Source organism: Lissotriton vulgaris, chromosome 5 (assembly GCF_964263255.1).
Source record: "Lissotriton vulgaris chromosome 5, aLisVul1.2, whole genome shotgun sequence".
Classification (NCBI taxonomy): domain Eukaryota; kingdom Metazoa; phylum Chordata; class Amphibia; order Caudata; family Salamandridae; genus Lissotriton; species Lissotriton vulgaris.
This window is the reverse complement of record NC_141693.1, coordinates 2,023,836,346-2,023,860,300: the sequence shown is the minus strand read 5'-3', so window position 1 is coordinate 2,023,860,300 and position 23,955 is coordinate 2,023,836,346. Positions and strand designations below refer to the sequence as shown.

At 51.4% G+C, this 23,955-nt stretch overlaps 1 protein-coding gene across 1 annotated transcript in view; it reads right to left on the bottom strand.

Moving 5' to 3' along the window:
• Window positions 1-8,865: 8,865 nt before the first annotated feature.
• SPOUT1 (SPOUT domain containing methyltransferase 1) overlaps window positions 8,866-23,955 on the bottom strand; it is a 60,560-nt gene continuing 45,470 nt past the window's right edge. The window contains exons 10-13 of the mRNA XM_086924881.1: window positions 23,102-23,200; window positions 19,386-19,488; window positions 16,121-16,268; window positions 8,866-9,530 (exon numbers count right to left, since the gene is read on the bottom strand). Of these exons, the coding sequence (XP_086781007.1) occupies window positions 9,456-9,530; window positions 16,121-16,268; window positions 19,386-19,488; window positions 23,102-23,200 (425 nt within the window). The 3' untranslated portion in view covers window positions 8,866-9,455. The remainder of the gene's footprint in view (window positions 9,531-16,120; window positions 16,269-19,385; window positions 19,489-23,101; window positions 23,201-23,955) is intronic.

The window sequence follows — 23,955 nt, the reverse complement described above, 5'->3', positions numbered from 1 at the left end:
CGAGCTGTCCGCGGCCAGGACCAGGCCCTAGGCCAACCAGGTGCCACCGGTCCTTGCCTATTCGCAGAGCGGGCGGTAGTAACCCCTGGTACATAGTAGCCATTCTCCACTCTTCCTGTCTGCAAGACAGGACTAGACTGCCACTGGTTCTCCAGCCTAGGGTCTACACCCTCAGGCGGACCAGGAGTCTGAGGGAAGGCTCTCCTCCCCCTACCTCTTCTTCTATCTTCTTGTAGGGTTCCTCCTCCTCCTGCGAGGGGTACCCTTACAACACCACTCCAACCCAGGGTTTAACCACTCAGGTTGTACCGGGGTCAGAGGTGGGCTTTCCCACCCTCTGCACCCGCTTCCAGAGGTCTGCACCCGCCCAACTGGAAGGGTTCCCCTGGAAGGTGAACCGGTCAGGACGCTGCTTACAGACGTCCTACCCTTCAGGTCAGGCAGATCCTGAACCTGGCCTTCCAACCTCGGGTCTAGAACCTTTGACGGAATAATTGCCTGGCACTCCAGGACTTCTGGGGATTCACACACCATCCTCCTGAGGCTAACAAATGACACACATGTTGTGTGACTGTCTATCTGGCGCAGATCTCCCGTCCCCTGTCCACCGGACAGTGCGCGAAGATCCCCCAGAACAGAAGTGGTGTCACCATGGCCACTACACAGGATCCTAGCCCAACTGGGTAGTCCCTGACCCACTGGTTTTTCCACTGGGGAACTCCCCCAATCACTCCTCACGCTGGACTCCTGTACCCTCCCTACCGGAGCGGTACTGCCAGACTCTAGAACCACAGGAGCTCTGGTTACAGACACTCCAGGTCCTCTACTCACTAGGAGATCTTCCTCAAATGGACTCTAGGTCCCCAACCTGGTGTTCCCTACAGAAACCATCCAAGTCCTGAGGCAGGGCTTTGTGCTTCTGGTGACCCTCGGTCTCCCGCTCACTCCTGCTCCACTGAGCCAGGCAGTGAGCCCCTACACCCTCCTCGCTATCCTGGGACCTAGCTGGGCTACACTGAGCCTCTTCCACCACGCTGGGCTGGAAGATACCTGAACCACTACTTTTGGAGTCACTCCCTAATGACTCTAGAGAACCTCTAGCCCTTTCCCAGCGGTCTGCTTCATCTGCAAGCTCACATGCGTCAGACAATCCACACCCCAACAGGTGTTGGCGCAACCCTGGTGAACAACAACTGAGCACCTGCTTTTTGAGAACCATATTAAGCAGTGTGCCAAAATCAGAGTCAGTGTGAACCTCTATCCAAGCCCTCAGTGCTCCACAACATTCATCCTCAAACTCCTCCCAAGACTGGTGAGACAGCTTCCTACTGCCCCTGAATTTCAACCTATACACCTCTTCCTGGGAAACAGGTACCATACTCTGGGAACTGGGAGTGGGACTGCCCGCACTGGGCTCTATATAGCTGCCACCACTGGACTCAACCCGCCCTGGGGAGTCCAGAAAATTAAAACTGCGCGCAGGGGATAGTCTACCCTCCAGAGATAATTTCTCTCTGGTGAAGGCCCTCTCAGCCTCCTCTATCCTTTCTTGCGCTAAGACCCTCTGAGTCTCTAGCTGTTGCTTTCTAACGCCCAGCTGTGCCATAGCCTGGGCATGCTCGAACCTGAGCTTTTCTAAAGCCAGCTGGTGCTCCCTTTCTCTCCTCCTATCTTCCAGCTCCTCTGGGGACAGGGAAAGGGACGAGGCGCTGCCTCCTACGCTGGACCCAGCAAGGGACTCCCTATCTATGGGGTCTCTACTCTCTACTGGCGTCCAGGTTCTGTCATCTTCTCCCTCCTCTTCTGAATCTTCAGGGCTCCCCACAGACCCACCACCCTCATGGTGTGAGGCCCAGGCCCTTTCCTCACTGCGCTCAAGATCCCTTTGTTCCTTACACCATTGGACCAGGTAGTTCCTAAGTTCGTACTTAGTATCTGACCCATCCACCCCTATGTCACTCTCTCTACAGAACCGTTCCAACTCCTGCATACTGTACCAAACTAGATCATTGAGATCAAAAACAGGCTCCATCTTGGCAGGACGTTCTAGAGACAAGATTACACAGGGAACCTAGGGGTCTGAGCTTAACACAGGAGTACACAATTCACAAAGGATTCAGCAAGATCTCTATCCCAGAGAACTCACACTCACTTGTCTAGTGCCACACACCATTCATCCACACACAACCCTCCCCTCGGAATGGTAAGGCAGTTTCTACCACCCCTGATTCCTCAACCTGACCACACGTGACACAGGTACCAAACTCTGGGCGCGGGGCGGGGGACAAATGTACTGGACACAATTGCACAATGATACCTTCAGGAGAAGAAAATAATGGAACTTTAAAAACAATAATCCCCAAAATGTGGTCATCTAAAATGCAGAGTTTTGTAGTGCGGTCAGTTGCCACTGTCGTACAGCGCAAACACAAATCCGGATCCTTTCCGCTGCCGCCAATGTTAGAAATAGGATCCCTGGCTGGCCAGGGCTTGCGCCAAAGTCAGTCAGAGACCACCACTCCTAAGTCAGGGCAAGGGAGTTACACGCCAAGATAACCCCTGCTCACCCATTCTGAAAAAGCCCAACGCAGACCCACTTGTGCTGAGCAATTACAGACCCATTTCCCTTCTCCCTTTTTTGGGAAAGATCCTAGAAACCTATGTAACTAGGTGTCTGAGCACGTTTATGGAGACTTCCCTTTTCTTGGATCCCCAACAGGCTGTTTTTCGCCCCCTCCATTCCACAGAGATGGTGATCGCGGCTGTCATGGACACTCTTAGAACTGGTACCGATAATAACATTTCCCAAGCCCTTGTACTGTTGGATCTCTCGGCGGCTTTTGACACGGTCGATCATACTATTTTGATCGACCGTGTCGGAAACGCCGGCATCCAGGGCATCGCCCTTGATTGGGTTCGATCCTTCCTGCAAGGCCGCTCCCAGGCAGTCCACCTTTCTACCTTCTCTGCTCCTTTCTCCCCCCTCACCTGTGGTGTTCCCCAGGGTTCAGCTCTTTCCCCGCTTCTCTTTAATCTATATATGCAACCACTTATGGTCTCCCTTCGTCACTCCCCTGCCACTATATATAATTATGCAGACGACCTGCAGTTGGTCTTCCCTTTGGATACTTCACCTTCCTCCCTCCAATGTTGTTCATCTCTGACTGGATGGCTCACAGCCAGCTCAAGCTGAACCCGTCTAAGACGGAACTTGTTCTGGTGGGTGGTCCTACCAATTCATGGGATGACAATTACTGGCCCCTTTCTCTTGGCACCCCCCCTCGCCCGGTCAGCTCTGTGAAAAGCCTTGGAGTGGTCATCTCTGAGGACTTATCTATGAAATCCCAGATCTCGGCTGTTACATCATCCTGCTTTTTTCAACTGCGCAGGATCCGTAAGATCTGCCGATTTCTTACCAGAGAGGCACTCATACTAGTCATACTGGCTTTGGTCATCTCCAGGGTTGACTTTGCTAATATCTTGTATGTGGGGATTCCTGCCTATCAGCTTCAAAAACTCCAGTTAATTCAGAACCAGGCCGCCCGCTTGGTGTTCCATCAACCTAAACACCAGCATGTTTCCCCCCTTCTGAGGAGCCTCCATTGGCTCCCAGTGGCTAAACGGTGCTCCTTCAAACTCGGATGCACCATATTTAAATCTCTCCATAACCGCGCCCCCGAATTCATCTCCTCCAAGCTAAAGAGATACCTCCCTACCCGTAATCTAAGATCTTCTGCTGATAATCTTCTCTGCATTCCATCTAACCGCCGCAAAAAACACGGCGGAATGCGTTTTTCTTTTTTAGACCCTTCCTTCTGGAACTCCCTCCCTTCTTCTTTTCGCCACTGCCCCTCTTATGAGTCGTTCAGGAAAACTTTAAAAACATTCCTTTTCAAAGCGGCCTTAGAATAATACCCTCTGCCCTGGTTCGTTATGTCTGTTATGAGCGCCAAGAAACCGTCTCGGTGTACGTGCGCGGTATAAACTTTTTAACATAACATAACAACATAACCCTCTAGGTAACGTGGCGCGAGCAGCAAGGTTAAACTTGGAGGCTATGTGAGTTAAGTATTTGCGCACGCACCCCAGCAACAACACCCAAGGCCCACCACAAACTCCACACAAGGTTACATGTAAAAATAGCCTTTGTATTATACCAAAACACATTAGATAAAAACACATACTTTACAATGTGCCAACAGGCACGGGCAGAATTTACAGGGGATATGTACAAGACAGGGCCACCTGGACCACTGTCAGGAATCAGCACTTTTAGAACTTAGAGTATAAATCACTGTAGCACAAAATAGAACAAAGCACACAACCAGTAATCACTGGTAACCAGGACCTCCCTAGCACCACCTGTACTAGGAGAACAACCACCTAAGTATCACAATACCCGTAGGGGTATAAGCACATAACACATGCTGCATAACATACATTCAGAGGTGTAAGGAACAAGGCACATGATGCATAAATAACACATTCAGAGGTGCAGGGAAGGAAAACACATGATGCCTAAACAACATTCAGAGGTGTATCAAAGAACACAATTGCGCAAAAATCACAGGGTGCTGGAGGAGCCTCGTGGACTCCGAGAACAACGCGGCCTCTCAGGCGCTACGGGCCTGTCTGGAGCTCTCCCCCCTGCCCGTCCACACTCACCGGGCTCTAGGGCGGAGGCTCTGACGTCGCGCTGGCTCTCCGGCGAGGGCAGCGCCCTCCTGTTAACCCAATCCCGCTCCTGGGGGCCGGGTACTGCTCACAGCGGTGGGCGGGGCTCTCTTCCTCGGGAGAGCCCCGCGGGGGAACCAGCACACTTCTTTCCCCCTCTCCTCTCTGCCTGAGGGGGCGGGACTTCCGGCCCCTTCTCCCAGGGCCGCGCAGCGATTGGCCGGCCTGTCAGCTGCTTCCGGGTCGCCGTGGGCAGAGTGTGGCCCAGGGGGGCGGGGTGGATGTAGACTTTACGGCTGGAATCTGGGGCAAATGCCGGGTGGGCACCGGCTCCTTTTAAAAGAATAGATCGAGGTGGGCACTCGATCGGGGCGGACAAATGCCGGGTGGGCACCGGCCTCAGCAAAATAAAGCGCTCCCTGCGCTAGGCAGCATACAGCGCTCTTATGCGGTAGTCAAAATCAAGCGCTTCCAGGTGCTAAAGCAAAAGTAAAGCGCTCCCAGCGCTCGTGGCACAATTACGGCGCCCCCAGGCGCTGTTAGGAAAAAGTAAAGCGCTCCCAGGCGCTTGAAAGGCAAATGCAGCGCCCACTGGCGCTTGAGGACTGATTTCAGCGCTCCCAGCGCTAAAGAGATAATTACAGCGCTCCCAGCGCTTTAGGACAGCACAAGTCCAGAGCAAGTCCTTGGAATGCAGCAAGATAGGGGGGGGCAAGGCTGGGCCAGCTCACTGGCCCTCCAGGCAGGGAGGCAGTCCAGGTGGCGGTTCCTCCTGGCACCAGCAGCAGCAGCCCCCCTCAAGTAGGATCAGGAAAGAACATTTTGTTAGGGGACACAGCCCCTTCTTATACTGTAAATTCCTTTGTCTGTAGGTGAAGGGTGGGGGAGAAACCAGTCACAGCTGGTTTTGGAGCACCCTTGATGTGCTCAACCACCCTTTTCATTCACTGGCAGGGTTAGGGTCATTAGATGCACCACAGGGGGCAGAGCCAGCATTCTGTGGGGAAAGCCCAGCCCCATTCAGGACACAGGTGAACTCCTCCCCAGCCATCAGCATGCTAATCTCATTCTCACCACCGGGCAGACCCATCCAGCCTTCCTGGAGCCAGGCTCACCAGCCAGCTCCAGCCAATCACACGCCAGGCATATTTTAAACTAATATGCCAACTCCTAGAAGCGGCACTTCTACACAAGACATAATCATGCCACATACATCGTTGTGAAGCATTCAATCACACGAGTCTGCACATACCAGACTCGAGCCCGTACACCCCACGCATCAGTAACTACCAGGGACACATACATTCCCCATGCATTCCTATGGGAGGGCAGGCCTATCTCACCACATGCACTCAGAGTGAGCACGCACTTTACACTGTGACACTGTGCTAAAGTGCGCAAAGACCAGAAATCACTACCACTGGGTCACAAACATAAGCAAAAAGTTTAGGGGTGAACCTGCCAGAAGGGCCAAGTCCAACAGGAACGCACTCGATGGCCCCCTTGGCCACGAGGGCCGGGACTTCCTGACGGAGAAGATCCAAATGATCCCCCGAGATGCAGAGGGGCCATGGCTGGAGGAGCAGACACAAAGGGGAGCGAGTAACCTTGGCAGATAATCTGCAGCACCCACTTGTCCGAATATAATGCCGCGCCAGTGGTGGAGGTGGTGGCGGACCCTGCCAACCACTGGCATGGGTGCTCCCTGAAGCTCAGATTAGGAAGGTTTGGAGGCGGAAGCTGGAGAGGTGGACTGACCCATGCGCTGGTTCTCAGACCCGCCCCTTCGGAAACCACGTCCGCGCTGAGGCTGGGTATGCACAGGCTTGTTGGAGGAATGTGCTTGGGTGCCTCTGCCCTGGCCACGAAAGGAACGAAACCCAGGAGTGGCAGGGGTCTTAGTAGAAAGGCCCAAGGACTTGGCCGTGGCCCACGAGTCTTTAAAGCGCTCCAGGTCCTTATCGCCAAATAGGCGGAAACCATCAAAGGGCATGTCCATGAGTGAGCTCTGGATATTGGGCGAGAACCCAGTTGAACGCAACCAGGCATGGCACCGCAACAGTCGTAGAAATCGCCCTGCCCAAAGAATCAGCTGTGCACGGACCACACCTGATGGCAAACTTCGCCGCATCCTTGCCTTCCGCAATCGCCTGGGAAAGGACAGGCAGGACCTCCGCTATCGAATCCCACACCGCGTGGGAGTAACGGCCCAACAAGCAGGCAGTATTAACTGAGCATAACCCCAAGCTGGCCGAGGAGAATAACTGCTTGCCATATTGATCCAGCTTCTTAGAATCCTTATCCGGTGGGGCAGTGGGAAAGGCACTCTGCGACGTTGAGGCCTGAATGACCAGGCTCTAAGGCTTGGGGTGAGTGGTCAAGAAGGCCAGATCGCCGAGCGATGGCGAATAGCGACGTTCTTTTCCACCGGAGCCCCCGAGGCCGGCCGCAACCAGGTGCCCAAAAGGACCTTGGTAAGGGCCTCATTGAAGGGGAGCAGCGGCTCAGACGACGTAGATGCCATTTGGAGCACCTCCTTAAGGGCCACTGTAGGAAGGTTGAGGTGGCGATCCTCCTCAGCTCGACGCAGCACCATAGTGTAGGAAGCGCCCTCCTCCATAGTAGGCAGGGGGATGCAAACCCTGGGTCGGAGGACACAACAAGCTTCCCCGGATCGCGGGGGCCATCTATTCAATCCTGCTAATAGTCACACTGCCGCGCAAGGGGGTCCTCAGAACCGTTCCAATCCTCGTCCGGCTCCAGAGTAGAGGGAGCCAGTCGCAGCAGCAGGGCCAGAGCCGGAGAAGGGGCAAGCGGCGCCGGGAGCAGCGCAGGCCGGGGCCGCCTCCAAATGCGGCTCCCTGGTCGGACGAAATGGTCTGGGAACCGGGGCAGGGGGGGAATAAACGGTACCCAGTGTGGTGCCTGTAGCGGAGCCAGGGTCGGCGCTGGGGCCGGAGTCAAGGGCAGCGCCGGGGCCGGAGCTGCACCTTGTGGCGCCGGAGCCGAGGGCGCTGGATCCAGTGGCACTGAGGCTGGCGCCAGAGGCGGTGCCGTCGGGCCAACAGGATCTGGACACGGGACCTTGGGGCCCTTAGACGCGCCGGCGGGAGCCAGAGGCCAAAACAGGCGGTCCATGGCAGCAAGAAAGTCTTGCAACTGTTCGGGAGTCACCGACAGGCCCTGTATAGCCGCGGGAGTCCCAAGCCCCTAGACCCGGAGCGGTGGTGAGAGGAGTGCCGGACCTCCAGCAACTTCCGGCGCTACTCCCGTAAAGCCTTCGGGCCATGGCACAGCAGTCCCGACAATCCCGGGAGTCATGATCATTCTCCAGGCAGAAGAGGCAGACATCATGGGGGTCCGCCACCGGCATATTACGGTGGCACGACCCACAGGACTTAAAGCCGGGCATCCCTACGTGCACCAGGAGACAAGAGAGGAAGACAAAGTCTCAAAAAGTGACCGAGGTACATGCTCAATCCGGATCTGCGCTTTCGGCGCGGAAAAAAGAACGAACTGACGTCAGCAAGCATTGGTGGCGCCAAAGTTCTCTCCGTGATGTCACCTCGGCGCCTCTGACGCCAGTGACGTACGCGGAGCCGCAGGACGCCACTTATTGGCGCGCAGAGGTACTGCTAAGCAGAAAAACTTTCTGGACCCAGTCTGAAGCCTGGGGAATATTCCAAGGTAAGGAATCTATCACTAACGTGTCTTTCAGATTTTCAAAATCTTCTGTTCCTTCTCTACATCCGTCATTAAAAAAGTGTGTTTTTCTCTTTCCCCAGGCACTACTTGCTCTGCTTATCAACCATGGAGCGGAAAAAATTATCTATAAGTGGTGAGCATGCACAGGAACTTCATCAGAGTATGTCTGACGCCATGTGGGATGGAGAAGGCACCAAACTGTTGACTACGCCCAGGAAAGAAAAAAAAGTCTGGACCCAACCACTAGTGTGCAGAGAAATGCACAGCATATTAATCAAGAAAAGTAACATTTCGACAACAGACAGGGTGCAGGTCAATATAAGCCCAGTATCACTGTGCCTACCGACTTGTTGCACCAGGTGCCAGGGACAATTATAAAAAAATGTAAAACAATTACCACAAATGCAAGTGTAAAAAATTATGTCATGATATTGAAAACTTGAGAACGCCCCAAAAATACACATCAGTAACATTCATCCACCCAACCGCCTGCAAAAGAACTTTATTGGTATAATCAAGTTCATACTACAGCAACGTCATCTCACAAGGAGGACCTTTGTTATTTCACAGAAATCAGTTATCTCATCCTTTTCTCTGCATCAACCAGCCGGTACCCTGGCATGAACAGGCTGGATACACGGGCACCACTTGTTCTAGAGTTCGCTCCTAAGGAACATAAATATCAGAAGGATTCCTCTATGTGTACACGGGAAGATACTGCGTTACCTCACTTTGCAGCACTGCCATCCCGGAGGCCCGCCTAGTCGAGTGTTCCTTTTTTACACTAATCGTTACTTTTCATTGCAACCGAAGTGGTTAGAGATCGATACTGCAACTCCACCGTGTGAGTAGGATGGACCAGTAGCCTGTAAAACTAGCCTCCTGAGGCAAGGAAGGGGTGCGCAACGGCAGACAAGGGGGAATTACAAGCTGATAATAGCACAAGACACGGAGTCTGAGTGAAGGAGGGAACTCAGGATCCTAGCAGCTGGCTAGATTAGATGGAACTGTGCCCCCAAGGAATCCTGCTAGGATTGTGCAGCAGCAATGCAAGAAAGACCCAATTGTTTGGATTTTCACTTCCCGGAAGAACCTTTGGCAGATGCTTCAATCTTTGGCCTCAGGGCAGACAGCGATACCAGCAATGCTTCCTGGAAAACAAACCAGAGAGTAGGATAAACAGTAAGAACCATTAAAAAGCTACACTTAAAACCACTGCTACTCATCGAGACTACAAAGTGAAAGCACACAATACTTGATTCTCATGAGAGTTAGCACATATCGGCCATCTTGGGTTAGGGGTTCTAACTTTTAGTGGCTTGATTTCACACATCCACCTGTACTTGTTTTCTGTCCAAGACAAGACACCGAAAGAAACATTATGCTTACCCTCTAAGCATCTGTTTATAGTGTATATTGCTGTAGATTCACATGCTCTGCATACTCCTGCCGTCTACTGTTTTACTTTTGTTTTCTTTCTTTTTTTTTAGAGTTTTATTCAGCGTGAACTAGACCCGAGACATCGGGTATCAGAGCGCTTTACATAGCACCAGTTTAGGTACAGATGGACACGTTCATTTTTGTTAGGCACAGGGAGATTAAGTGCCAACCCTGGCGGAACACTCGATAACACTACTACGAGGCAAACTACCAGAGACTGCATTACCCAGAATGCCAGGGGCGACCCTTGCTTGATAGGTCAGCGGTGTGCTCCCAGACCTGCTGTTTTCTTCAAGTGGACTCCCGTGAGTCATGGAGCTGACGAGCTCGTGGTTGATGCCCTGCGCGCCAGTGAGCGGTACCAGACCTGAGATGATTTCGGCAACCTATCCAGCAAACCCCTAAAACTAGTCTGTAATCTCTACTGACGAAGGTTAATGAACCTGAAACACCGGTGTCTAGAGATCAGCACATTTGCGCCAACCCTGGCGGAACACTCGATAACACTACTACGAGGCAAACTACCAGAGACTGCATTACCCAGAATGCCAGGGGCGACCCTTGCTTGATAGGTCAGCGGTGTGCTCCCAGACCTGCTGTTTTCTACAGGGAGATTAAGTGATTTGCCCAGAATCACAGGATGTTGAGCGTTGTTGCCGAGACTCAAACCTGGTTCCCCTGCTTCGAGGTTGACCGCTCTAGTCGTAAGGCTGCATCCTCTCCTCCGTTAGGCTCAGATATTACAACTTGTTTTACTTTGAAGAAGCTTGGAGTCATGTGATGTTCCCCAACTCCTCTCTAAGTCCACAATATGCACGGGCACTGACTGCACATTCGATCCTTTTTCATTCAGCGGGTGAAAGGTCAAAGTGGAATGTAGAATAAGAGTACTGTGATGTGCCATGTGTATTGTAAGTGGGTACAGGATGAGTGGGAGAGGTGTAAAAACATAGGCAAATGTCCCTGACCATTTCATCCATAGTACATTGCGAATGCACTTTGAACTGGGTGGAGTGGTGCACTACCGAAGTTCAGTACTGTTTAATAAGGAAGCACAATCAGTTTCTTCATTGAGATGAACCTTTATTTAAATTCATCAAAAGTTGTGCAAACATGGAACATCAGCCAACGCGTTTCGTTCAAGAATTGAACTTCATCAGGGCAAAAGAATCAGGTGAAATGTCCCAATCACGGCGGAGCGAAAAGAGATACAATGTCATTCCATGTCGTACAGAGTCATAGGGTAATTCAATGGGCCTCCATAATAAGGGCCAATGTTACCAGACATCCATTGGGAGTCACCGTGTCCCGGTTTCTCTCGAGAAGAACCAGGACACGGTATCAAAGAGGAGAAATGTACTTGACCTGTGACATGGCCATCTTAGCCCTGGCCGGATCTTAAAAGTTGCCCAGGGCTGACTTGATCATGGCCTTGAGCACGGGTAAAAATTGGACCGTGCAACTGGTCTTGAAGAGGGTCTCCCCTCAAAAGGTCATCCTTCTCCTATAGGACATGCATGTCAACTTTATGTTGACGGGTTGCTATCTGAATAAACGCATGATACGCTGTGGTGTCATCTGACGGAGATGACTTAGCAGAGTATGCTTCCAGAACTAGATCATCCATAGGGTTGACTTAGTTTCCCCAGGGGATGTCCCCATCCTACACCCCAACAGGCTGCCCATGGGGGTCTCCATCCCACTACAGGCTGCCTGAGTCAGAAAAACAATGGACTGACCTTTCAGGAGATTCTGGTGGATGTGAGGGGTGGAGGAGTATGGCTATCATTCATGATTGTGGGGCTGGTAAAGATTACCTGGGAGGCTGAGGGGAAAAGGGCATGCTGCATTGTACATGGCTGTCCTGTGTGCCCCGAGCCCGCTGCTGCCGCTCGCATTGGTTCGTGCCCCGCATATCCCCCACTGCTTGCATTCTGCTCTGTTATTGTTTAGTACTGTGGTATACTGCACTGTTATTGTTTAGTACTGTTGTCTTGTCCGTTTTCATATTACTTTAGCACTGTTGTCTTTTTCCCTCTGTGCCCTCTATTTTGCCTTCTGTAACCCCCGTCTACTCCCCTCCTTCGTTTTCCCGCCTCTGCGTCTCTCGCGGCTCTGCATTCTTGCACTCCCATGTGCCGCCCCGCTCCCGCCTCCCAGATGCTCCTCCCTCCCACATCCCCTCATATGGTGGCCGCGCAGCGGACGCTCATAGGGCAAGCCCGCCCGCGCCAGGACCCCTGGCCCCTCGAGAACGCCACGACGCCCGCCTCTGCTACGACCCCAGCACCCTTCACGCAATCAACGCCAGAACATCACGCACCTGCTGCCTGGGCGCCCCAAAGCGCACCCAAGGACCCTTCTCCTGCCAGAACTGCAGCTTCATCAGCATACAGCCCGGCAACCCACCTACAAAAGAACCCAACTACCTCAGATGCATCCTTCTCAACACTCGCTTCGCACACAAACATGCCGTTAAACTCTGGGACCTACTGGACTCCAACACCCCAGACATCGCCTTCCTGACGGAGACCTGGCTGAACCCCTCCTCAGCACCGAACATCGCCATAGCCATCCTGGAAGGCTACAAGATCAACCGCAAGGAACGCACCAACGGAGTAGGAGGAGGAGGAGGAATCGCCTTCGTCCACAGGAACACTCAAAATCTCGACAAACACCGACGACACCCTCAGTACCGCCGAACACCTGCACTTCGAGATACACACGACCCAAACATCAGCCTCAGAGGAACCCTAGTCTACAGACCCCCCCGGACCTCGACCACAGTTCAGCGACTCAATCGCCGACTTCGTCAGCACACACCCTCACCTCCACGGACTACATCCTCCTCTGGGACCTGAATTTCCACCTTGAGAACAACCTCGACAACCTCGGACTCCGACAACTCGTCACAACATCCACCCACTCCCCTGGTCACACGCTTGACCCCATCTTCACAGCATGCCCCAACACCACCGAACAACACTAGACCGAACATCGCTGCATCCACTTCACCTTCTGGAAACCCACCACGCACCACCACACCCAACAGATCCCCCGCCGCTGCTGGAGCAAAGTCACTGAAGAACAGCTAACCATCACCCTCGCCTGGAGCCCACCCCCAGACCCGACCAACCCTGCCGCCGCCTGCAACCTCAGACAGTGGATCTACAACTGCGCCAACACCCTTGCCCCGCTCAAGAAACCTTCCAACAGCCACACCAGAAAGAGAGCGAGCTGGTTCTCTGAAGACCTCCAGGCCTCCAAGCAAACCTGCTGAAAGCTAGAGAAGAACTGGATCCGTGAACGAACACCGGAAAGCTATGCAGCCCACAAGAACGCCACCCGCAGACACCACCACCTCATCAGATCCGCCAAAAGGGCCTCCTTCAAAGACCACCTAGACAACAACACACACAACAGCAAACAGCTCTTCAACATCGTGAAGGAACTCTCCAACCCCACCTCCAACACCAACGACATCCCACCTTCGCAAGACCTGTGCAACTCACTGGCCACCTTCTTCCACCGCAAGATCGCAGACTTCCACGACAGCTTCAACGCCGCAACTGCCCCGGCAATCGCTGAGACCCCCGCCCCCACGACCACCACCACCACCTGCACCAACCACCTGGTCTCCTGGACCAGCATTAACAACGACAATGACACCATCAAGATCATGAGCTCCGTCCACTCCGGATCCCCTTCTGACCCATGCTCACACCAGACCTTCAACAAAGCCAGCACAACCATTGCACCCCACCGCCGGAAAGTCATCAACATCTTCTTCGAGACAGCAACCTTCCCGTAGAGCTGGAAGAACGCAGAGATCAACGCCTTACTGAAGAAACCCATGCAGACCCCTAGGACCTCAAGAACTTCTGACCCATCTTTCCCCTCTCAGGTCATCGAGAAAGCCGTCAACAACTTACCACATTCCTCGAGGAGAACAGCATCCTGGACCCGTCCCAGTCCGGGTTCCGCAGCAACCACAGCACCGAAACTGCCCTCATCGCTGCCACTGACGACATCAGGACCCTGCTAGACAACGGAGAAACCGCTGCCCTCATCCTCCTGGACCCGTCAGCCGCCTTCGACGCGGTCTGCCACCGCACACTACGAACACGCCTCCACGACGCCGGGATCCAAGAGAAGGCCCTGGACTGGACCACCTCCTTCATCTCCGGCAGAACACAGAGAGTCCGCCTCCCCCCCTTTCGCTCCGAAGCCACCAAGATCATCTGTGGCGTACCCCAGGGCTCATCCCTCAGCCCAACGCTGTTCAACATCTACATGCCCACGTCGCCCGACTGCACGAACTCAACATCATCTCTTACGCCGATGACACCCAGCTGATCCTCTCCCTCACCAAAGACCCCCTCACTGCTAAAACCAACCTCCACGAAGGAATGAAGGCCGTCGCCGACTGGGTGAGAAACAGCCGACTGAAGCTGAACTCGGACAAGACGGAGGTCCTCATCCTCTGATCTACGCCCTCGGCCTGGGATGACTCCTGGTGGACGCCCACACTAGGAACAGCTCCAACACCCACCGACCACGCACGCACGCAACCTAGGGGTCATCCTCGACTCGACCCTCTCCATGATGAAGCAGGTCAACGCTGTCTTTTCCTCCTGCTTCAACACCCTCGGCATGCTCCGCAGGATCTACAAGTGGATCCCCACCGAGACAAGAAGGACGGTCACCCAGGCCCTCGTCAGCAGCAGACTGGACTACAGAAACGCCCTCTCCGCAGGAGCATCGACCAAACTCCTGAAACAGCTCCAACGCATCCAGAACGCCTCCACACGTCTGATCCTCAACATCCCTGGCTGCAGCCATATCACACCCCACCTGAGAGACCTGCAATGGCTCCTCGTCTACAAGAGGATAACCTTAAAGCTCCTCACCCACACACACAAAGCACTCCACAACACAGGACCAGCGTACCTCAACAGTCGACTCAGCTTCTACACCCCCACCCGCCAGCTGCGCTCCACCGACCATGCCCTCGCCACTGTCCCCCGTATTCGAAGAGTGACCGGCGACAGATCATTCTCCCACCTTGCCGCCAAGACATGGAACACCTTCCCCATCCGTCTACGGCAGACCCAAGACCTTCTGACCTTCAGAAGACTCCTCAAGACCTGGCTTTTCGAACAGTAGCAGCATTCCCCCACCCCTTAGCGCCTTGAGACCCTCACAGGTAAGTGGTGCGCTTTACAAATGCTTTGATTGATTGATTGATCTTTCATTTCTTGAGAAATAAGGGCCGCGTGGTGTACAGCTTTCCAGGGTCGACTTAGCAAAACTCTAGCTAATTTCTGAATGAATGAACAGCTGCTTCTGCCTGGGGTTCAGCTTGTCTGCTAGATTCTCCATGATTGGATTCCTCCAATTGTGGCGTCCAAGGAGACCCTCAGTGGCAACCCTTTTCTTTGAGGCGAGTTCAGCTGAGATCGAAAAGGAGTCAACCGAGACAGCGACTGGAGCATCAGCAGCAGTGACATAAAAAAACAAAGGAGATGGTGGAAGTAGAGTTGTGTTCCCATTGGGAGAGGCACTGGATATAGGTCAATTGTGCAGTAATCCTTATCGGAGTCGTCGGTCTCAAAGATTGGAGCAGTTAGGCCCAAAACATCTATGAGGATCACATCTATCTTGGAACCATTGCTGAATAACGCACCAGAACCCAATGGCAGAAAAACTATTTAAGATGAAGTTCATGCCTATGTGCTTTGTGGACTAAGGAAGGAGGCACATCACATCCCGTGTCCTGCAGCTTCTTCAAAGAAAAAAAAAAGCTGTAATGTCCAAGCCCAACAATAGACATCAGGTGCATGCAGAGCAAGTCTATCTACAGCCACGCAAGCTGCGAACCACATCGCTGAGGTTGAGCGAATGTTTTGGCATGCCGAGCACACTGCTAAATAAGAGAAAGAAGATAGCTGGGACTAAAACACTGAATCGGCTGGATAGGATAAAATGGCAAATATTAGCGGTCGCCAGTAGTACCTTTAACAGTGGATATGTGCACCTAGCATCCTGCACAGGGTTAGGAAGCAGACACTGTCTGGACCGAGCACTGGAAACAATGAGAAAAGCAGAGGATAGTTTTGCCTAATGCACTCTGTAGCAGAGGATTTCTGGATCTAGCATACACTAGAGCAAAGCGAAGTAAAAGCCTAGCAAGCTCAACAGCAGCGGGCACCTGGACTGAGCACACTTCATACACAAAGAAAGATGGTCCTAGCACACCAGAGCCGGGTGCCTACGGTGGATACAGGTCGTGGTCACATACCTCTGTCCTGATGGTGCGGCTCCCTTGTCCAGGACACGTGTTCAGGTACAAATCAAACAACACGCTTGGGTCTGTCACCTGCAGATGCTCATCACTATCCACGCTGGCCTCCAGACCCTCCAGTCCTCCAAAGACGATGAGCGCATGCCTGAAAGACAAAGCAGAGTCTCTCAGGCTGATTAGGCAGTCGCTGAATGCGCAGCTGCAGATTTTCAGAGTTTGTAACCACAAAAGTTTTTTTTTTTTTTTACAGTGTACAACAGCCGTTCCACGAGTCAGAAAAGTCTGACTTATAAAAGGACTTTTGCAACCTCTTACGAATCGCAAGTAGAAGGAGACAAGGAATGGAGGCCCTTCTTATCTATGTGTCTGAATGGTATGTAACAATGGTTTGTGAACACAATTGCAGTTGTATACCATTGATTGTTTACCTATCCCCAAGCTGGCGTGCTAAATAATTTGTAAAGGAGAAGCAGAGGTCTGCAACCCAGTATTTTAGTTCAACCACTTCCTATCCCGGTCAACCAACTTTAATAAAACCGTCTCTTCACCTCAGTCTCTTCAAGAAGATCATATGCTTTCCTTCTTTCTGCTTAACAGGATAGTAATCCAGGTGGCGATTCTTTCTTCCCAGGACAAATTGGACTCATTTCATCTTCAGCTCTCACTTGTCTCACTCCAATTCAACATGCAGCTCTACATCTTATCTTTAATATTCCTGATCTCCCTCACATTTCATCTTGCATGGCCACCCTCCACTGGTTCCAATGCCCAAACACATCCTGTTTAAGGTACTTTTTTAGGTCCATCAGGCTTACCACAAACAAGACCCCTTGTACCATCAGTCTAAACACACTCCCTACCACCGCTCTCACCATTCCGGGCTCTCTTCATCTGCTTGTGCTTCCTCAAATCTACTGGGCCCGCCTAAGAGGCACATCATTTTTGTTTCCTGGCTCAAAGCTATGGAATACCCTACCTCTGTCCTTGAGGCTCAACAACCAGCATCCTTCCTTGAGGAAAGGTATAAAACACTTTTCAGTCCCTTCTGGTCAGTCCATCAATCCCATGTCCCAGTGCCAGCACCCCCTTAGGAGATTGAACACTCTAAAAATCATTAAACTAGAATAGAATGTACTTTTGAAATTGCCTTTACAGGTTTTTATTTTGAGGGGTAAATGCCTTTAATCTTGAAAATGAGTGAGGTCTGCTGGTTTGATCCTTTTACCCTTCACCCCCTTCCCATGTCTTGGTACTGGGTGAGCTATCGGTCCTTTTGACCCATCAGTCTTTTTAGGTTTCGCCAGCACAACGCTTGTGCTGTGCTTGCGAAATCTCTTGTAATTCTGTGCGGCAACTTCTCATTGGTCAGCAGCAACAGGGTCACATCATCAGATTTCACTTCCTCTTTCTTCTTCCTGGCATTCGGCTTCTCCCAGAAGCTTGGACCGAGTACAGTTTACAGGTAGCAGCCAGTGTCCTTTTCTGGCCGCATGCTTTTGATGTACTGGTCTTTCTTTTTCTACATGCTCTCTCCAAGAGTGCATGTCTGTGATCAGTCTCCCGCCCTGCTCTCCCTCCCTCCCTCCTTCCTTCCCCTCACCTGCCTTGTGTTGCCCCCATCTGTTGTTGCTGCTCCCAGCCTCCCCGGGCTTCTCTTGTGTTTTGTCTTGTTTTTTTTCTTCTTTTTTAAGGGGGTTCGTTTATTCATATAGCGCAAAATCGATTAGAGGTATTGGAGCGCTTTACCTAAGCACCAGTTACCAACGAGGTGCAAACAGCCCCTCTCCCTCGCACCTTTCTTCTTTCCTTCTCCGCACCTACCTCTTGTTACCCCGGTCTGTTGTTAGCTCTCCAGGAGCAGCCACATGCCAAGCTACCATGTTTGCCACCTGCCTACCATCAACATTTACGATCTGGGTCTGTTCCGGGAGCTCGGAGACTCCTCATTATACCATCACTACCCAACCCCCTTGCAAGAAGTGCTGGAACTGTATCCTAAATAATGAATGTTGCATTGTATTTTAAGTTAACAGGGGCGACTGCTCCCCAGACACTTCCGCCAAGATCTCGCTGCTGCTTGCAATAGGTCACTTCACTTTTAAACAAACATTGGCAAAGCCAATAGGTTTTGCCTATTCAGAATCTATTGGCTTTGTCAATGTTTTTTTAGACATGCTACACAGCGGCACGAGCCGCTATGCAGCATGTCAAAGAAAAAAAACAATGACACTCCCAGCGTTGATTGCGCAGATTGTACAGATTTTAACGACAGCAGATTCCATAGAGAGCACAATGGCTTGCGAGTCATTGTTTTTTCAACTTTGACACCTGCGCAGCTGGGGTTTTCACATAAACAGGACCAGGCTCCATCCATTTCTAAGGGGCTGCCGTTAGTCAAAGATCGGTCTCTACACTACACGCAACATAATTCACCCGAGCACCACTGACTTTGAACTCCTGTCTAGACATCATTCCGAGTGATGACTTTCAAGCCCAGCTGACTCATAACTTTGCAAACCTACAACTTAAATAATTACGGTCTTTTAACTAAATTGAGGAACATTTTAAATGTAAGTGTCTCACAAAATGTAAGAAAATATCAATTGAATGATCTTGCTCTCATTTTAAATTGTCTGAAGTGCAAACAAATTACAACTGTGGATAACCAACGTCACAGCATCAGTGTCCGCGTGGCACCTTCCCCATATACTGGAAGTTATTTTTTTTATCCAGAGAATGCAATGAGCACACTAGCCCTGGGCTTATTCATGCATACATGCAAATTAAGCTTATTTTTCAGAAGTGTTTTAAAGTGTCCAGTTTTACGCCACTATATCCCTTTTATCATTCACAATTCTGACCGTAATCTCTCTATTTTGTGTGGTCAGTTTAGAGTGCCTCAGGAGTCCTGCAGAACACCTGGGTACTCAGGGAAAAAATCTATGACCACCTGCTTTCAAGGAATGCCTTCGGAGTCAGTAGACTGGGCTTTCAGGCCTTCTTGCCCAATTATATGCACCTGCCCACAGCCTTTGCAAGGCCATCAAACTAATGATATGTACTGTGCTACAAATTCTGGCTCGGGTATCATGGGAGAACGTGTGTTACAGGGAGTTAACTAGTTTAAACACCAGGTGAAGCCCTTCGGATGTGGTCAGCATTTCTTGACTGAACAGCAGTGAATTACATGTTGATGCTACTGTTGTTTCTTCATATAAAAGTCTCCTCCATTCCCATAAAGTGTGCATGGTGGCTGCCATACCTGAATGCTGGGAGAGTCACTTCATCCACAGAGGAGCCCTTTTCTGACGTCCCAATCGTGAGGTCATAACCTTCTTTGTAAGGGCACTCAGAAAACACTGCACCTGCAAGAGGGGAAGAGGCTCTGGCTGTTACTGGTAAAGCACAACTGAAGAAACGGGCACAGTACAGACTGCAAGGGTCAGACATGAACCCAACCAGAAGCAAAACTGACCTGTACATTGAAAGTGACTGAGCATATCCACACGGAGCACCGGCGAGGGCGATTGAAGGTAAAAACAACTTAATAGGACACAGAAAGGCACTCAGTTTCACGGTCCAGCCAATGCCTTACCAGGTAGAAATAAAAGGATTTCCCAATAGGCATTTAAGTAGTGTTTTCAAATCACCGAAAGCCCAAATGTACGGATAGCTCCTTCGCACCAGGCATTAGGTTTAAGTTAACATGGAGTCAGCTGGTGAATTATAAGCAACAGCTCCACAGGTATTCCCTCCAATAGCAGACCAGGATTTACTTTGTCGTATTACCATTCAGCATGGCTGTAGGGCTCACTTCATATGCACCAAGGGACTCGTCCTCCTGTGCAACAGTAATTTTCAATGTAAGGATATTCTATTTCTTTTCTTAGTCAGACTTTGTTTGGATGGGTGCAGAGGTTATGCAACTTTCGAAAAGAACTGGACCCTAATGGCATCAACTGTTGATTGAGATGGACACGTTGAGTGTCAGAGACATGCATATCTGCTAACTAGATGATTAGAAATGCGGCCTTCTCTTCCTCACCTCTCTCCCTGAACCTCTGGCTACTCTCGCGTCACTCTCCTTTTTCATTTAGTGAGGGTATGTTGGTGGAACATACCCAACTGTGGCTTAGAAATGCTGGGCTGCCTGATCAGAACTTTTTTCTGGCTTACTACGTGCCTTTACTGCAGTGATCTAGAAAGTCATGCAAGTCCACTGGAGGTGTTCAGTGTCACTTTTTGTTGTCACCATCAAGGCTAAGCTCTGATGTGAGGGAGGTATGCAAAGTGCATCCCCTTCTGAGTGAGGGTGATGTCTAACCGCACTCAACCCAGGTCCATCGGTGACACAGTGGTGGCAGCAAGTTTACAATCAGGAGTAAAAGTCTTTTTGCTGCATCTATGCAAAGAGACTGCCCTCTGGTTTGCCCCCAAATGAAATGCATCCAGCGTCTAATAAAGGGCTCCCTTCTCTTCCTCCCGTCGAGGCCATGCTTGAGGGTGGTGTGTGTAGGTGTGCATGTTAGTTCCCCGTTCACAGAGGGACTTATGGGGTCGGTTTAGATGCAGTTTGATCTAGTGTGTGATTGCTTCTGAGAATGGGGGTCATCTTTGTGTCGAGCTGCAAAGGTCCATCTTGGACATTCAGGCTCAGTGTGCGCCCCTCCAGGCCCCTGACTGGACACCTGTGTATCTGGAGGATGTGGGATGTCTTAAGATGCACACTGGGCACAGGCCTTGATAACCCATGTGCCACCGGGCGTCTGTGCCTTGTGGAGAGAAAGAGGGACAAGCTGCCTGCTAAGGAACTGCAGTGTGCCTGCAAGAAAGAGATCTGATCCCTAAGATGACCTGCCGAAAGCCTGTGTGACTGGAAGGACCAGCCTAGGGATACCAAGGCTCTTCCGACACCCCAATCCACTCTGGCACAGGCACAAAATCTACCAGGACAAACTGTGCATCAGTAGCATCACCTGGCACCCACATGCGAACCACTCTGAGGTGGCAGTGGGCAGTACTGGCACGAATAAAGAAGAGGAGCTTCTCAAGGCCAGCCATCGCAATCACCTGAAAGATCTACTCGTCTATGGATGTCTGACCCCACCGGCTCACTGTCCTGAGGGGGGCTTGGGTTCTACTGCAGTACTAGAACAACCAGAGTCTGGTAACTGAGAACAGACCCACCTCATCCATGGGAGTCTCGTCTCTCACCTCAATGCTCAGTTCTTGCTTATCCAAGACACCCTAAACTGCCACACATTGACACCGCCCTGATAACAGCAGCCTCAGCCAGGAAGACCCGCTGCAGGTAAGGATAGTCTACAAGTGAGGCACCCTCATTTCAAGGAGTGAACCACAATCTAATAATGGTACAGGCCGTGCGGACAGATAAACCTGCGTCCTCTCCATGATCTCTCCCTTGTTTCAAGGGGTGAACCACAATCTAATTATGGTACGGGCCGTGCGGACAGATAAACCTGTGACCTCTCCATGATTGCTTCCTCATTTTTTTGGACCTCCTACCCATGAGGAGAAATGGAAGTCTGTATTCCAGCAAGGACTCGGCGCAGGTCAGTCGTGACTCTTACACTCTCACTGATTAATGTTACTCTCGCTTGTAATTCCTGATCTCATCCCCAGCCAACCACAAGACCTGTTGCTGAGGTTGACTCTCCACCCAACAGGAGCCAACACACCTTCTGTAAGTGGATGAGACGCAGTTGTGTCTCAGTCTGTGGGTGTGAAGGTCGTCCACGACCAATGCACCTCCTTACTCTCATTGTGATTCACAAATCTACTCACTCACACAGCAACAAACTACCTCAGACCCCCATACAGACCCCTCGTTTGTGGGGCGATTGCTGCCACCAGCATATCGCCATTGTCTAACCCAGGGTGGTGTGGAGTGCAAAAAAACGATGGATTTGGGCTCAGATCTTTTGACTGGGGTGAATGTGTGACATTGATCCACATTCGGTCCATCACCTGTTTTGTTTGCAATACCGCCATAAGTGCGCTGGGGATGCTCAGACGTGGGTCCCAGGCACTCCACACCACTGGAGTCAAGCTAGCCGGGCTGATGAGAGGTGTTACCTCGAAACCGGTCCGGTCCTCGGATGCTTGATTCCGTTCTGGGAAGGACATGGCTTTTGTAGTTCGGACTGGACTGTTCCCATGGGGCACAGGGTCAGAGCTGATTTGCATATCGCCATTGTCTAACCCAGGGTGGTGTGGAGTGCAAAAAAACGATGGATTTGGGACCAGATCTTTTGACTGGGGTGAATGTGTGACATTCATCCACATTCGGTCCATCACCTGTTTTGTTTGCAATACCGCCATAAGTGCGCTGGGGATGCTCAGACATGGGTCCCAGGCACTCCACACCACTGGAGTCAAGCTAGCCGGGCTGATGAGGTGTTACCTCGAAACCGGTCCGGTCCTCGGATGCTTGATTCCGTTCTGGGAAGGACATGGCTTTTGTAGTTCGGACTGGACAGTTCCCATGGGGCACAGGGTCAGAGCTGATTTGCATATCGCCATTGTCTAACCCAGGGTGGTGTGGAGTGCAAAAAAACGATGGATTTGGGCCCAGATCTTTTGACTGGGGTGAATGTGTGACATTGATCCACATTCGGTCCATCACCTGTTTTGTTTGCAATGCCACCAGCTGCCTAAACACATGCAGTAGAGGTCAGTTCGGACAATGGAAACAAACACACCCTGCCTTTGTTTTTAAGTCATCCATCCCTTTCCCTTCACTGCCTCCAGCGTCTTCCCCATTTTTCGTCCTGTGATTCTCCACAGTTCCACTGCCAGTAGAATTAAAAGCAAGGCAACTTCACCTACTTTGGTGCAGAGATGTACCCCAAGTGCAGGCCCATATCTGCCAGTGAATATCTCCTCCCTAACCAGGTCATTCCAGGTCCAACCACTACATAGAGTGCATACAGGAGCAGAACCATGGTCAGTACTCACTCAGGGAGGGGGCCAGCCGCACTTTGTATCCCCAGTGCAGACCAGCCTCAGTTCTCGGCTGCTTCGGCGACACAACTTTCCCTTGTAGCACTTTACAACCTAAGGGACAAAAAAGGGTTCTGTTCAGGGCCAAAGGAACGCAAGCACAGACAAAGAGAATGACCAAAGCATGCATGCACACACACACACACACACACGCACGTACGTATGTTCTGTGCACCCTGCCGCCCACACTCTTAACCAGTCCTCTTGCCCCTGTCCTGGAGGATCCATTACAGGGCTCATCAGCCCCCATCGGGGGAACAGACATCAAACCTGCTCAGCTTGTACACTCTCTCCGGGCAGCGAAACTCTCAGATTTAAATTGTGGAGTCACTGAAGACAGGTGAGTAAGTAATTCACTGAAACAAAGATCACTCCTGAAATGGGTAGATTTGTAAAACCTCAAGCTGATTTCTGTACCAATTTTTATCTACAAAATTCATATTTAAATTTGATATTGTGGGTGCATCTCTCCCCCCACCCCATGCATCTCCCCTCCCCCCACCCCAGTACAGGAGCCTGCACACTGGGTGAAGCAGAGAGCAAAGGTAGTCTTTGGTGGATAACTAACAAACACATTGCGTTAGGGCGGATGTTCTTACTCTTCCTGTCAGATTGGGGGATTAGCACCCCCCAAGCCCCCCGTGACCCCAGCCAGCCTGAGGAAGCCCTTTGAGGATGGAGGCTCTTGCGAAACCTGGCTCTACACACATTTTAATAGAGGAATACCCACGGATTTGGCAATACTTTCCAGGACAGCTTTATTGTAAAGCAAGTATCACACAGAAGGCTGCTGTCAGCCAAAGACAGAT